Below are 12029 nucleotides of genomic sequence, written 5' to 3' on the forward strand. Positions count from 1 at the left end.
CTGGAAGCCCCGTCTGTAGTTTTCATGTCCCCGAGGAGCATGATGAATAACCCAAGTGCCCACGCTGCTAAAAAGGACAGCTTTCCAGCCGCCTTATTCTCTACAGAGGCCCCGTGGATCTACCTGGTCTCCTTGGATTCTGAGTCTTCTTTAGCACCCATGCTGCCTCTGCTTCAGCTCAGGTCCTCGCCACCCCTCCGAGGACTTAGGGCGACACCCTCGTCTCTGGTTACCAGGCTCCTCACCTGCCTTTTCCTAATCGCTGCTGTCTCAATGCGAGACTTATCTTCCTAAATGTAGGTCTGATTACGAATGGTTTCCTTCCTTCATACCGAGAGTTAACCTACCTCGATTCTGTGGTTTGCCGAGTCTTAGGAGCCGATGCCTTCTGTTCGCGCTAGAGTTTCTGCGATATCAGAATTTTTGCGGCTGCCTGGTCCGCCCAACCCCCTACGTCTCTCGTCCCACACGCGCTCCTGAAATACTCGCGCAGACCACTCTCCCGTGTTTCTTTGTCGTACTCGTACTCACGTTTAAAATGTAGCCTAACTATTACATCTTTCGTAAAGGTTTCCCGAATGGCCCCAAGTCTGACACGTGATAGCTACTCGCTCGTTTGTTTAGTGGTTATAGCCTCTTCATTTCCCCATATTCAAGATCAGCGTATACAGTTCCTTCAAGCATTCTTTGCATAGCATGTTTTCCCAAACGTTTATTATCTTCCGATAACTTTTTTTTGCGGAACTCTAAGTTTATCGGTCTCTTTGAGACATTCCTAACTAAACAGGCTTCGCAGAAAGTTTTCTGATGCCATCAGAGTCTATGCCTTTAGCTAGTTATCCTGCCTCCAATCTATCGACTGGCTTTATATATTGTCATTCTCTCAGCCTTGAGGTCCATGGTTGAGATTTTTTTTTAGATATATTAAAGAACTTTTTTAAAAAACAGCAGTTTTAGGCATATTTCAAAATCAAGAGGAAGATACAGAGATTTCTCATGTCCCCCCGCCCCCCACACCTCCAACACGTGCATAGCCTCCCCAGCATCACCAGCATCACTTACCAGAATGGTCCATTTTCACCAAGGATGACACTACAGCGACACCTCATAATCACCTGAGGTCCGTAGTTTACTGGAGGGCTCGCTCTTGGTGTCGTGTGTCCTGCGGGTGTGAACGAAAGCTCAGTGACATGTCCATCATTCTAATAACATACAGAGTACTTTCGCCACCCTTAAAATCCTCTGTGCTCTGCCTACTCACATCTCCCTGGGGGCTTTTATATAAAGACAAGTGTGAGATTAGATCGGTCCAGGATGTAGACTTCCCGGAGTGGGGTTATTGCAAAAAGCGTAAACGGATATGTAAGATTACATATGGAAAATAAATCTGAAGGGTTCGTTGAAGGAATAACATTCTAGAAATCAACGAGGGGAGGTTCCAGTCCCAATAGTGACACGAACTCGCTCTGACTCCGGGCAGACGGGGTCATTGCTGTGCATCTCAATCCTTCAACTGTAAAATGCAGGGATTAGAGTAAAATGTGAAAAGTGCCCCTGTCACCTGACTTAGTATGCTCTAATTGTTAAATTGCCCACATTAAATCATTTCCATCATAGGGGGAAATCTTTAAAAATAATAACCGTCGTAAACTCCATAAGAAATAAATAATTTTAAGTGGATAAACTTCACCACGGCATGGAAATCCCCCGGGACTAGGAGAGAGATTGACATTAGTAGAAAATATGAAGCTAACTATCAAAATCTTGTTCCCCGTTTAGAATCAGGTACAACAAATATAAAGATTTCAAAATATATAATTAGTGGACAGAGCTACCGAGCTTGTCATAAAATCCGTCACGTAAAAATTGTGACAAACGACCGGTTTCAACAGCGGATAAAGGCCACGAACTAGTAATCACTCCAGTCAGAAAGGAATGCATTCCAATTTTAACTCGTAGACGTTTCCGCGAAGTATCCAAGAAAAAGATGATCTCGAGGACCTGAACAATTAAATCTGAAGGAAAACACTGTAGTGTGTGTGATAAGTCTATGTAAAAAAATAAGCCAACATGTTTGTATTCAACATTTACGGTAAAACAAAAATTCAGGAAATCTCAGAGGACATAAATGTCACGAACAGGGCATAAAACGGGCTCTGAGCGTATGGAAGAAAACTGCTTCTGCGTAACCGTCAGAACTCGTCCGTTCTATCAACAATAGAAATCTGGCTGAGTCAGGAGAGCACAGAGAAATCTATGCAGTCCGTGAATTGTGTTCCGAAGATGACCATTAGTGCAAGGCGGCCGGGGCATACTTTTCACAGTTGCTGGATCATCATAGTTGTGAGCCGAGACTGTATTAGAGTTGATGGAAGACACGAGCCTAACGTAGGTCTTTCTGAGGAGGCATTGTTCCTAGAAGAAATTGTGGAACAGACCTCAGAGGGAATGACTCCAGTCCAGCGAGAAACAAATCTGCACCAGGTTTGAAAAATCGCCCCATCCTCCCGTGTGAGTGAGATGCTAAGAAGCACAAGTGCTTTTTCAATCTAAGTCTCTGCGTTTTCTCTGAAGGTGCCGTAAGGGGCAGAGGTGGCACCTGGGGACTCGAGACCCCCTCTCCCCCACTCCTTTCTGAGGTAGACAGGGCCCAGGAGCGGGACGGGGACGAGACCACCGGCGACCATCGCGCACGTCCTCTCAATGAGACCATGGTGTCTAAGGAGACTGACCACCTTCTCACTTTCTACCTCAGCTTCTTACTCCTCATCTGCACGGAAAGTAAGCCTCTCCCGTTTATTGAACTTTGGGTACTTTTCCTGGCTCCTAAGTATTTCTCGCAGATAGCGGATAAGCGTGGCATATCCTGTGGAGTAGAATGCTTAAACAAGAAACAAATTTGGCACGAGCAAGTGTCCCGTGTTAAACAGTTGGAGTGAATAGTTTTCCGATTCTGTGATTTCCAATCAGTTTGTAGATATAGAAGTTATTTCTTAGCCCTGAGAGCGGTGAGCAGGAGGTCGAAATGGCCGCATAGAAACTAAGGTATTTTGTTATATTTATACTCTTACGAAATCGATTTGGCAACTTATAACCGATATACTTTAAAAGGAAGATAATCGTAAGCTTTAATGCATTTTATTCCTGATACTGTGTACGCATCTTCACTTTTAAAGAACTTTGTATTCCAATGTTTGCTCTCAGAATCAAGGGGATCATCTTACTTTTCCCCCAAAGGATAATGGTTCAAAGCTCCTCTTTTGCCAGAGAGAAACGGGCTCCCTTTCTACTGTACGTGCTACCATTTTATAAATGAAGATATTGTATTCCACAAAGTCCCCCAAATAAAAAGAAAGGTAATGTTTCTGGGATGATCTTGTCAGATGTACGGCAGCACTGATAATCAGAGACTTCTTGGCCCCAGTTCTGGGTTTATGAAGGACGGTGGCTACTGAACACATTGACAATGAAGACAGGCAGAGTGCGTGCTTGTCAAGGGGGCCATGTGATCTGTGTCTGTTGAATCTGAATATCAATAAGGCAAAGCCTAGAGCAGCTGCTGTTGAACAAGCGCACTTGGCACGGGCGTCGTGTAATCTGGGTCACCTTCTGTGCCTGCACCAGGGAGAGAGTTCCACGCACACTTTACCGCTGAGCCATGTCAGAGGCGGGCGGGTGGGAAGAGCAGTAGATGCTCTGGCATCTGTACCTGAAGGCGGTCACGGAGAAACCGAGTCAGGCTTTAAGGACAGGAACAGTAAAATAAATACCTGACTGCGGTGCATACACGCACAGAGGCAGAAGATTTTTTTTCCAGCGATGTTTTCGTTGGGGGAAAAAAAAAAAGTCGTTATGGAAATAGTTATCCTTCCTCCTTGAAATGTGCAGTGCGCCCCGCATGGCAGGGGGTGAGGAACAGGAGTTATGTTGACATGTGCAGTTGAGCCGAGAGAGGCAGCCCAAGCAGTGAGGCGCATAAGATGCCGGGGGAAGTGAGTATACAGGACATTGTCGAGCACAGAACTTTGCAATTTCCATGCAACATATTTGCCTCGGTTCACTTTTAAGGAAGCGAATGTGTCATGTGTAAAATATACATCTTTTTGTTGAGGGTCTCATAACCGTGAATCTATAATTATGCGCATATGGTCTATCTCTCTTCGAGTGGGTGATTTTGCCCGTAGACTCCAAATCGATACTTCGTCGTTATTTTGTTTATCCTCTTGTACAATATTTTTATTAGTTAAAAAAATAAATCTGAAGTCTTATCTCGTTTAATTTTTAAGGAGGCAGACTTTTCTCTGTGTTAACATATTTGCTGGCAAGACGTGATGGTTTTGCCTTCCTACTCAAAATACTTACCTGCAAAGTGGGGATGGCGATGACTTTTGATTACGTCGGGAGATTGTGAGAATTGGATCAAACAACGTGTGTGTGCAGTGCCCAGTGTGCTCTGCTGGCGGTCGTGGTCTTAACCTTGGACTGGCAGTGAAACCCGAGAGCCACCGTAGGCTTCAGCAAGCACCCAGTTCGGTCGTCTCTCAGGAAGCTTGCAAGACAAGCACCCTGGCACGTGACAGCACAGCGGTGATGTCGCGATGGCCAGACACAGCACCCAGGGTCCCAGTCACTGTGCGCATTGGGCGCGCGTAGCCACGGGGAACAAAGCTGACCAGGTACGTCAGCTCAGGGGAGCCATCAGCTCCAAGGTCCCTTCAAGCCACGTGGTTGTAACGGGTCGGTCACGTGCCCTCAGGGTCGTGTGAACGGCCCTCATTCTCCAGGACAGCTCCATTTCATCAGTTCCCAGTGCTCGTGAGTCACCAGTGCTTAGTCTGGTATACAGGCCTCTCATTCGTCTTGCACCTGGGATGGGTGAATTTCGAACTGTTCCTCATTTTCTGTTGCGAGACTGACAGTCGAACCTTCGGGCGTGGCCGACACTACAGAAAAGGCCAGAGAAACCGGTGGTAACCCTTTTCTGGGATAGGAAATGCTCAGACGCATAAACGCTCAGACGAATAAGTCACTGCATTTGTCTTTTAAAGACCGATCTATCAAATGTTCATTATAAGACAACACTTGTTTTAAAAAGAGAAGCTGCTTGGTTGGAATATTCTCTCGTCTTTTTGACGAGAAGAATTTCTCGTTTTCTGACACGATCATTGCTGACACCAGAGGTTCTCCCTATGCCTCTGTCAAAGTCCTTCCACGTCTGATAAAATTTAAACCTATCCCTTTCCAAATCCCTTCGTGTTACGGGTCAATGATTATCACAGAAGACTTTAAAAATTCAGCAGAGTCTACGGCCACGCCACCCTGAACAAGCCCGATCCCGTCTGATCTCGGAAGCTAAGCAGGGTCGGGCCTGGTTAGTACTTGGATGGGAGACCGCCTAGGAAGACCAGGTGCTGTAGGCATAAAAAAAAAAAAAAACCTAAAAATAAAAATAAATAAGGGGATAAATAAATAAATAATTCAGCGTAGTGGGATTGAGGGGTGGCGACAAGTTGTGGTTTTGAGCGTTGGTCGCTTAAATAGGTTGAGGGTGAAGGCCGTTGACGCGGGACTTGGGCGTTGAGCTGTGAAGAGTGATGTCTACATACACTGAGTGAGGCCCTCGTAGTAGGGCCTGACCTAGGCGGTAGTTGGGATAATTGGTTGAAAGGAGCAGAGAGGCGAAGCTCCATCTGCTCTGAGATCTTGGATTCTTGGATTCTAGGAAGATCGTGCGTCGAGATGTTGGCCAAACTACCACGAGGGGTCAGAGAGTGAAAAGAGAGATCGCGAAAGAAAGGGAGGGTAGGGGAAGAGACGGGTCACAGCGGCAGCAGGCCACGGCCTGCAGAGCAGAGGAGCCAGGGAGACGTTCCTCGCAGATGGGCCCTGGTGAGCCTCTCCCCAGACCCACGGTGACGAATGGATCTTTTGAGAGCGTCTGTTTTCAGATGCTCTGACCTGCAAACTCTAATTGCTTCTGCCCCCCATAATTCTGATCTCGCCCCAGAAACGTTGCTGCTTCTCTGATCCTACTGCTCTCTGGGTGGTAAAGCCATTCCAAGCACGAAGCCCAGGAGATCACAGGTGTTTTATTTCATTTCTAACACAATTCGTAGGTCTCTACTGTTTTCAATGCCTGGAAATCGTTCTATATTGCTCGCTTTTAAACGTTGTTTGTACCAGGAGGGCAAGTCGTGGGCCAGCTACTCTATCTTGAGCAGAAATGGACATTGCAGCTGTCCTTTGAAATTATGAAACACTCAGGAAGAGTTTCATAAACAAACAAAAAACCCCAAATCGGTTTAATAATGTGTTCATGTGTAAGAAGAATGTGATTCAAGACTAGGTAAGAAAGATATATTTTAAAAATAAATGCACTACCTAAGATTAAAGTGAGTCTGAGCTTTCAAGTTGGTTTAAGTAATCTCAGAAATGACTCAGTCGGTGACTCAATCACCAATAGCCAAACAAGTCTTCGATCCCACATAAGATGGTTTTAAATATTTCCTGGGTGCGCGTGTGCGTTATGTGCTATTTGACGCATATACACTGTTAATTACTGTCTTGTAACTACTTCGGAAAAAGTCTGGAGTCGACGATAAACACCATGTCAACGCAGTTCAGCCAAAGACTCGGTTTCAGAGAATTTTCTTCTCTCAGCATCGAAGTTATGCTTGAACAAAGCTAAAATAAGCACATGGGAAGCAAAAAGTGCTGAGGGTTACAAAAATCCACATGTGTGGAGAAAAGTATCATTAGCGACGTTTAACTGTTCCGTACGCACAGAATCTCTAAGAATGGAGTTTCGCTTTATGAATATAAATACCACAAGCTGGACCGGCGAAGGAGAGAAGCATGAGAATCAATTTCCATATGTTTGCTTTCCGCCCTCCCCCCAAGTACTCGCTCCAGACTTTTCTAAAGAATGTATTTGTATTTAATTAAAAATAACCTTCAGGTACAATGAGTTGAGTCGTTCAGTTCGTACAGGGTAAGTTGCTCTTATCTGAATGATTCATTAGACGCATTTTTATGTTTGTTTTAGGTTCACTCTGGTAACCCGAAAATGGCCAACCCTCTTTTGAGTGATCTAAATGATTCCTTTTCAAATAAAATATCTAGGAAATGATAACGATTGTTCCCTGCGCTCGACATTCCCAAAAAAACCATGGTAGAGCTGAACCGAGATGAACAGCAGGGCGTAATGTTTATCCTGCCTTCACATGTGACTATCCGGCTGTGATTGGGCGACAAGCTTTTCCTACCCAATACACCACTGCTTCGGTTTTGATACAAGAAGGAATGCTAGAAGCTTCTAAGACCTTGCCCGGGGTGACAGAGGTTTGACACGTTACTGCCATCGTCATCGTCGCGTCCTCTTGTCTGCACAGGAGTTTTGTTTCAAAAAACTCCGATTCCGAACGATTCCAAAGTTCTTAAAAATCATAAAATCCCCAAAAAACCCACATCTGCTGCTTAGTAACCGACAAGGCAATTTAATGTGATAAGTTGAAATCTGAGGCAAGAAAGTAAAGAATTATTCCGTGTGGTTTAATTTATATAGACCGCTTTTTCACAAAACACTGCTAAAATTTAAAATTGTAGGGAAAGAGAAGAATTAAATCGGTGGATATCAAAACACGATTTTTAAACACCATAGTATTTTAGGACCTAATAACATCTTATAAAAAAGTATTATAGGAAAGTACCTTATATATTTAATTCGATTTAAACTAGAGAAGACGACACCGTGCAAAGACATATATTCTATTGGGAAATTCCCCGAAATGTTCAATGGTGGTTTTAAAATCATGCAGAAAGACAATTTTCACATCTGACTTTTATTACGTTGAGTCTGAATAGATGGAAATAAAGATCTGGTCACCAATTTAAAATCTGGTTTGGTTGTCTAACGATAATTTATTTTCTCTGTACGGTATGAATGAAATACCTTGGATCTCTTTATGGCTTGTAGGGTGACCTCATTTCCCCCTCGCCCTTCTTGCCCAGTAAATTTATTTACTTTTTTCCTCCTTTGTTTCCAGCAGCATAGAATCATTTAGAAGCAAAACTATCTTGGGGACAGGGAGAGCGGGGAGACTATGGCACATGGATAAAACACTAGCTTCCTGTCTTTTGGTGGTTACTATAGCAATAATCATGATGGGAGACTCTCAGCCGCCAGTGGTTTCTATAACAACATGATAGGGGGCTTTAGAAATGGACCAGAGGTAAATAGATTTTTCAGGGGTCTCTTAACCCCTTTTACACCATGGGATTAGCATCCTCTTAGAGGATAGAGATGAGCTGGCATATTTGATGGAAGCTTTAAGAATATTGCTTTTCTATTGTAAAGATTGAACGTTAGATTGTTCTATCAAGAGCTGGCTTTGGCTGATAAGATTTTCGATGCCTTCATTTCAAAAAATAATTGATAGCATCCTCATTCTATTTCGGTATCATGAAATCAAAACAGTCTTAAAGCTTCTACTTTCATTGTAGTATCCCCAATGAGGAAGTAAGTAAATATCCCTCCCTGTAATGTCTGTTATTTCTCTCCTAGGTCACCCCAAGGCTCTCTCTCTAGCGAGACCTTGTGCACACCATTATCACACCTGCTGGTGTCACTGGTGGATGGTGATCTTTCTGCTCTCTTGAGTGGGGCCTGACTACTTATCCTTCGGGGTACTTTGAGTTAGGCCTGGTTCTCATTTGGCCTATAGCTCACTAGGTATTATACAAGAAAGTTTATTGAAATTGTTCTGAATTAATTCAGTTTTAACCTAGTAAAAAAAGATGAAGAAAATGAAGGCTCTTATTTCATAAGTAAATGTCACTTAGAATCCCCTTATACCTGAAAGATCAATGAAAATATCTCCCGGAGTACGATACAGAAGTAGACGGTGGTAGGCTGGATATAATTTTTCAAGAAAAAACAACTACAGAAACCATAAATTAAATCTAGAGAGATGAGAATATATAGTGCTTGGTTCAGCTCAGTAATGAGTTATTGATTATCTACTCAATGCAGGATATTAAAGGTACATACAATGATGAATAATATACGGGATCTATTTTACAAAATAAATTAGATCAAGGAAAACCACTTGGTGTCATGAAACAAAATATTAATTTACTTGTTAAATTTATTGCTTTGAAATTAATGAATCATTTCCTTTAATTCATCCTTCTTTTCCCACTGCCCCAAAATATTTTAAGCGCAAAGGCATGGCCCTGCCTTCCTTAAAAGAGATGATCGTGGACATATCCGAGCCAAGGTGATTTCGTCTAAGGTACAATATCTTATGTCTTCACATGAAGTTCACGTCCATGCATTTTCTACCATAGAGCTGTCCTTATACTTTTATTGTTTTCTATTTACTTAAGCTGCCAATCCACATGTGAGATATTCAGAAAGATTTCGGCCACCACGGGTCTCCTCTGATTTTCAAACAGCGCTGTGGCGTTTTCATTTCCCTGGCATTTCGTTCTCTGTAATGAAGCCTCAGCGTTCACTGTGTGTGCACTTGCCACAGCCTTCTGGGGCAGAGTTCGTCAAATGGGTCCCTGGGAGATCAAGACCCGTTCTCCGCGAGAATCACGGGGCTGTGCAGATGAGCCAAAGCATGTTTGCATTCAGCGAGGCCTTGCTCAGAACGCCATGTGCTAGGACCCACCGGGCAAGAAGCCATTCACCAGTTCTCCAGAATCTTAGCCAGGCCAAAGGCATGATGGCTTTGAACTTGCTGCACTCGATGCCATGGGCTTTGGGCTGAACAAAGAGAAAATGAAGTGTATTCACGATGCCTTCCAAGTTATCCAGTAACCACAGTAACCTGGGTTTTCCCCAAATCTGGTCCAGAACTCAGAGTGACCTGACAGAAACAAGTTACTCTCTTTCTGTTCAAGTGTAGTGAGCCATAAAGGGAACAGAACAAATCTCCCTGGGGTAAGACAAATTAATCAGCAAAGCAAACAATTGGCACGTATGTATTGCACCATTCAGGAGCTAGTGCTCAAAGTGTGATTGAACTGAATACACAGAACCCATCTACAGACACACTCAAGAGGGGTACATTATCATCCCTGAACTCAGAGTTCATTTGCTAAGAGTAAAGACAAGTCTCCATCCATGAAACAGAGGAGAATTTTGAAAACCCATAAGTACACGTGAAACTGTGTCTTAACGATGTAGGTTCTGTGGCTGCTCAGGCCAGGAGCCCAACGAGAAGGCTGAGCCACAGGAAGAGCCAGGGGAAGAGTATGTCTTGCATGAGGCTTCTCGTGGCTTACGATCTGAGCACACGTCATAATGAATAAACTCTTAGAACTTACTTTGAAATGTTTGTGTTCATGGCAACTGCTATAGTCATGTCGTAAAAAGACAATTTAATCTTGGAGGGCTAATAGCTTACTGACAGTCATAACCACTCATTGTTTTTCTAGGTCTTAGTTCTCCGTACAAAAATATGAGAAAACCATCAAGATCTGCACTGTCCCATAGCGCGACCACCAGTCACGTGTGGCTTTTGAGCACTTGAAATGTGCCTTAGCTGGACTTGAGATGTGCTGTCAATGTAGAATACACGTGGGATTTTAGAGACATAGCATGGAAGAAAAGTAACTATCTCGTTCGTTTTGAATGCTAATTACGCATTGAAATGATAGCGTCTAAGTTATATTTGGTTAAGCAAGATATATTATTCAGGTTACTTTTACCCATTTGTTTTTCCTTTTTAATTATACTTTTTACTCGAAGACTTTGCTCTTACAGGGTAGCTGATGGACCAGCAGCAGCACCCCCATCCCAGGGAGCTTATTATAAATGCTGGCCCTCACACCTCACCCCAGAACCGCTGAACCCGAATTCGCGGTTAATGGGATCTTCTGTGGTTTGGGGGATCGATAAAGACAGGGTCCTGCCTATCGAGATAATCTTTTAGATGTTTCATTTTACAATTCTATCTCCTTTTCGTTTGGATTTATTCAAATAAATGTTTAGAAGTCTTGGCACCCTCATATCACGTATTAGCTACATAAAATGAGGCAAGTTATTTACCATTCCTGAACACCAATTCCTTACTTATGAGATGGCTATCATTCCTCCAACCTCATCGGTTTTCTGTAGGGATTAAACGAGACACTGAGGGTTATGTATGTATCCCTGGGAACCAATTAAATTAGAGGCACTTTTATAATATCAATCATAAAATTGAAAAATTAGATCATCCTAATTTTTTTCCATTCTAATATTGTTCTTACTATTTCAGTGGACGATGCAATGGGCTAAAGTTTGGAGGGCGGTTTTTATTTATTTTATCTATTTTGTTTAATTTTTTTCATTAACTTTAATTATATATAATATCCTTAACGTTTTGATAAATCTAGAAAATATAACTTTCAGGCCCCTTTTTAAAACAAAAGTGCCAAGTAGCTACATCCTTCTGTACAATGGTTTCATAATTAATGCTGCAATGACATCTGTCGATCATCAGTCAATTAAAAAAAATTGGCTTTATGGAGTAAGGACAAACTTTTATTTTTCTTTCCATTGAAAACATTTTTAGCTTTCCTGTGGGGATTTCAGTTTGCTGGAGGCAAAGGAGCTAGTCAAACGTAGATCTAGTCCATAAAGTAAAAGCGGCCATTTAAAAGCCTGTCATTACCAACATATACACGGATTCTAATAAGGTCACAGATCCAGGCTTGATTAGCTTTAAATGAATTTAATGTCAAAGGAACATAATTAGACCCTCATTAAAATTTGCGATGAGTGACATTGAGTGAAAATGATCTTCACTATTTGCATTATTTAGTCATGTTCTAAGGTTGACAAAGGACAGGCACCTTCTGCGCGGGGAGCGTGTGTGACTGCCGCCAGGGGCAGCAGGCACATGGTCCAACAGCCTAACCCTAATGACAGAGACCCGACCCAGCCCAGAGATGAGTGATAACCATGGTTCCACCCACCCTTCCTTCCTCTTAACAAAAGATAGATTTGATTCTTCATATCAATAGAAACAAGGACC

General features: G+C 42.9%; 1 protein-coding gene and 1 non-coding gene across 2 annotated transcripts in view; both read left to right on the forward strand.

The window, feature by feature from the left end:
- Positions 1 to 2070: 2070 nt before the first annotated feature.
- The window catches only part of CRB1 (crumbs 1, cell polarity complex component), a 92335-nt gene continuing 82376 nt past the window's right edge, over positions 2071 to 12029 (forward strand). The window contains exons 1-2 of the mRNA XM_011367307.1: positions 2071 to 2092; positions 2644 to 2781. Of these exons, the coding sequence (XP_011365609.1) occupies positions 2071 to 2092; positions 2644 to 2781 (160 nt within the window). The remainder of the gene's footprint in view (positions 2093 to 2643; positions 2782 to 12029) is intronic.
- On the forward strand, positions 5302 to 5420 carry LOC111744296. The gene has a single exon (XR_002782100.1). It is a non-coding gene; the product is annotated as a 5S ribosomal RNA (ribosomal RNA).

The sequence above is a fragment of the Pteropus vampyrus genome, unplaced genomic scaffold (assembly GCF_000151845.1).
Source record: "Pteropus vampyrus isolate Shadow unplaced genomic scaffold, Pvam_2.0 Scaffold131, whole genome shotgun sequence".
In the NCBI taxonomy this organism is placed as follows: domain Eukaryota; kingdom Metazoa; phylum Chordata; class Mammalia; order Chiroptera; family Pteropodidae; genus Pteropus; species Pteropus vampyrus.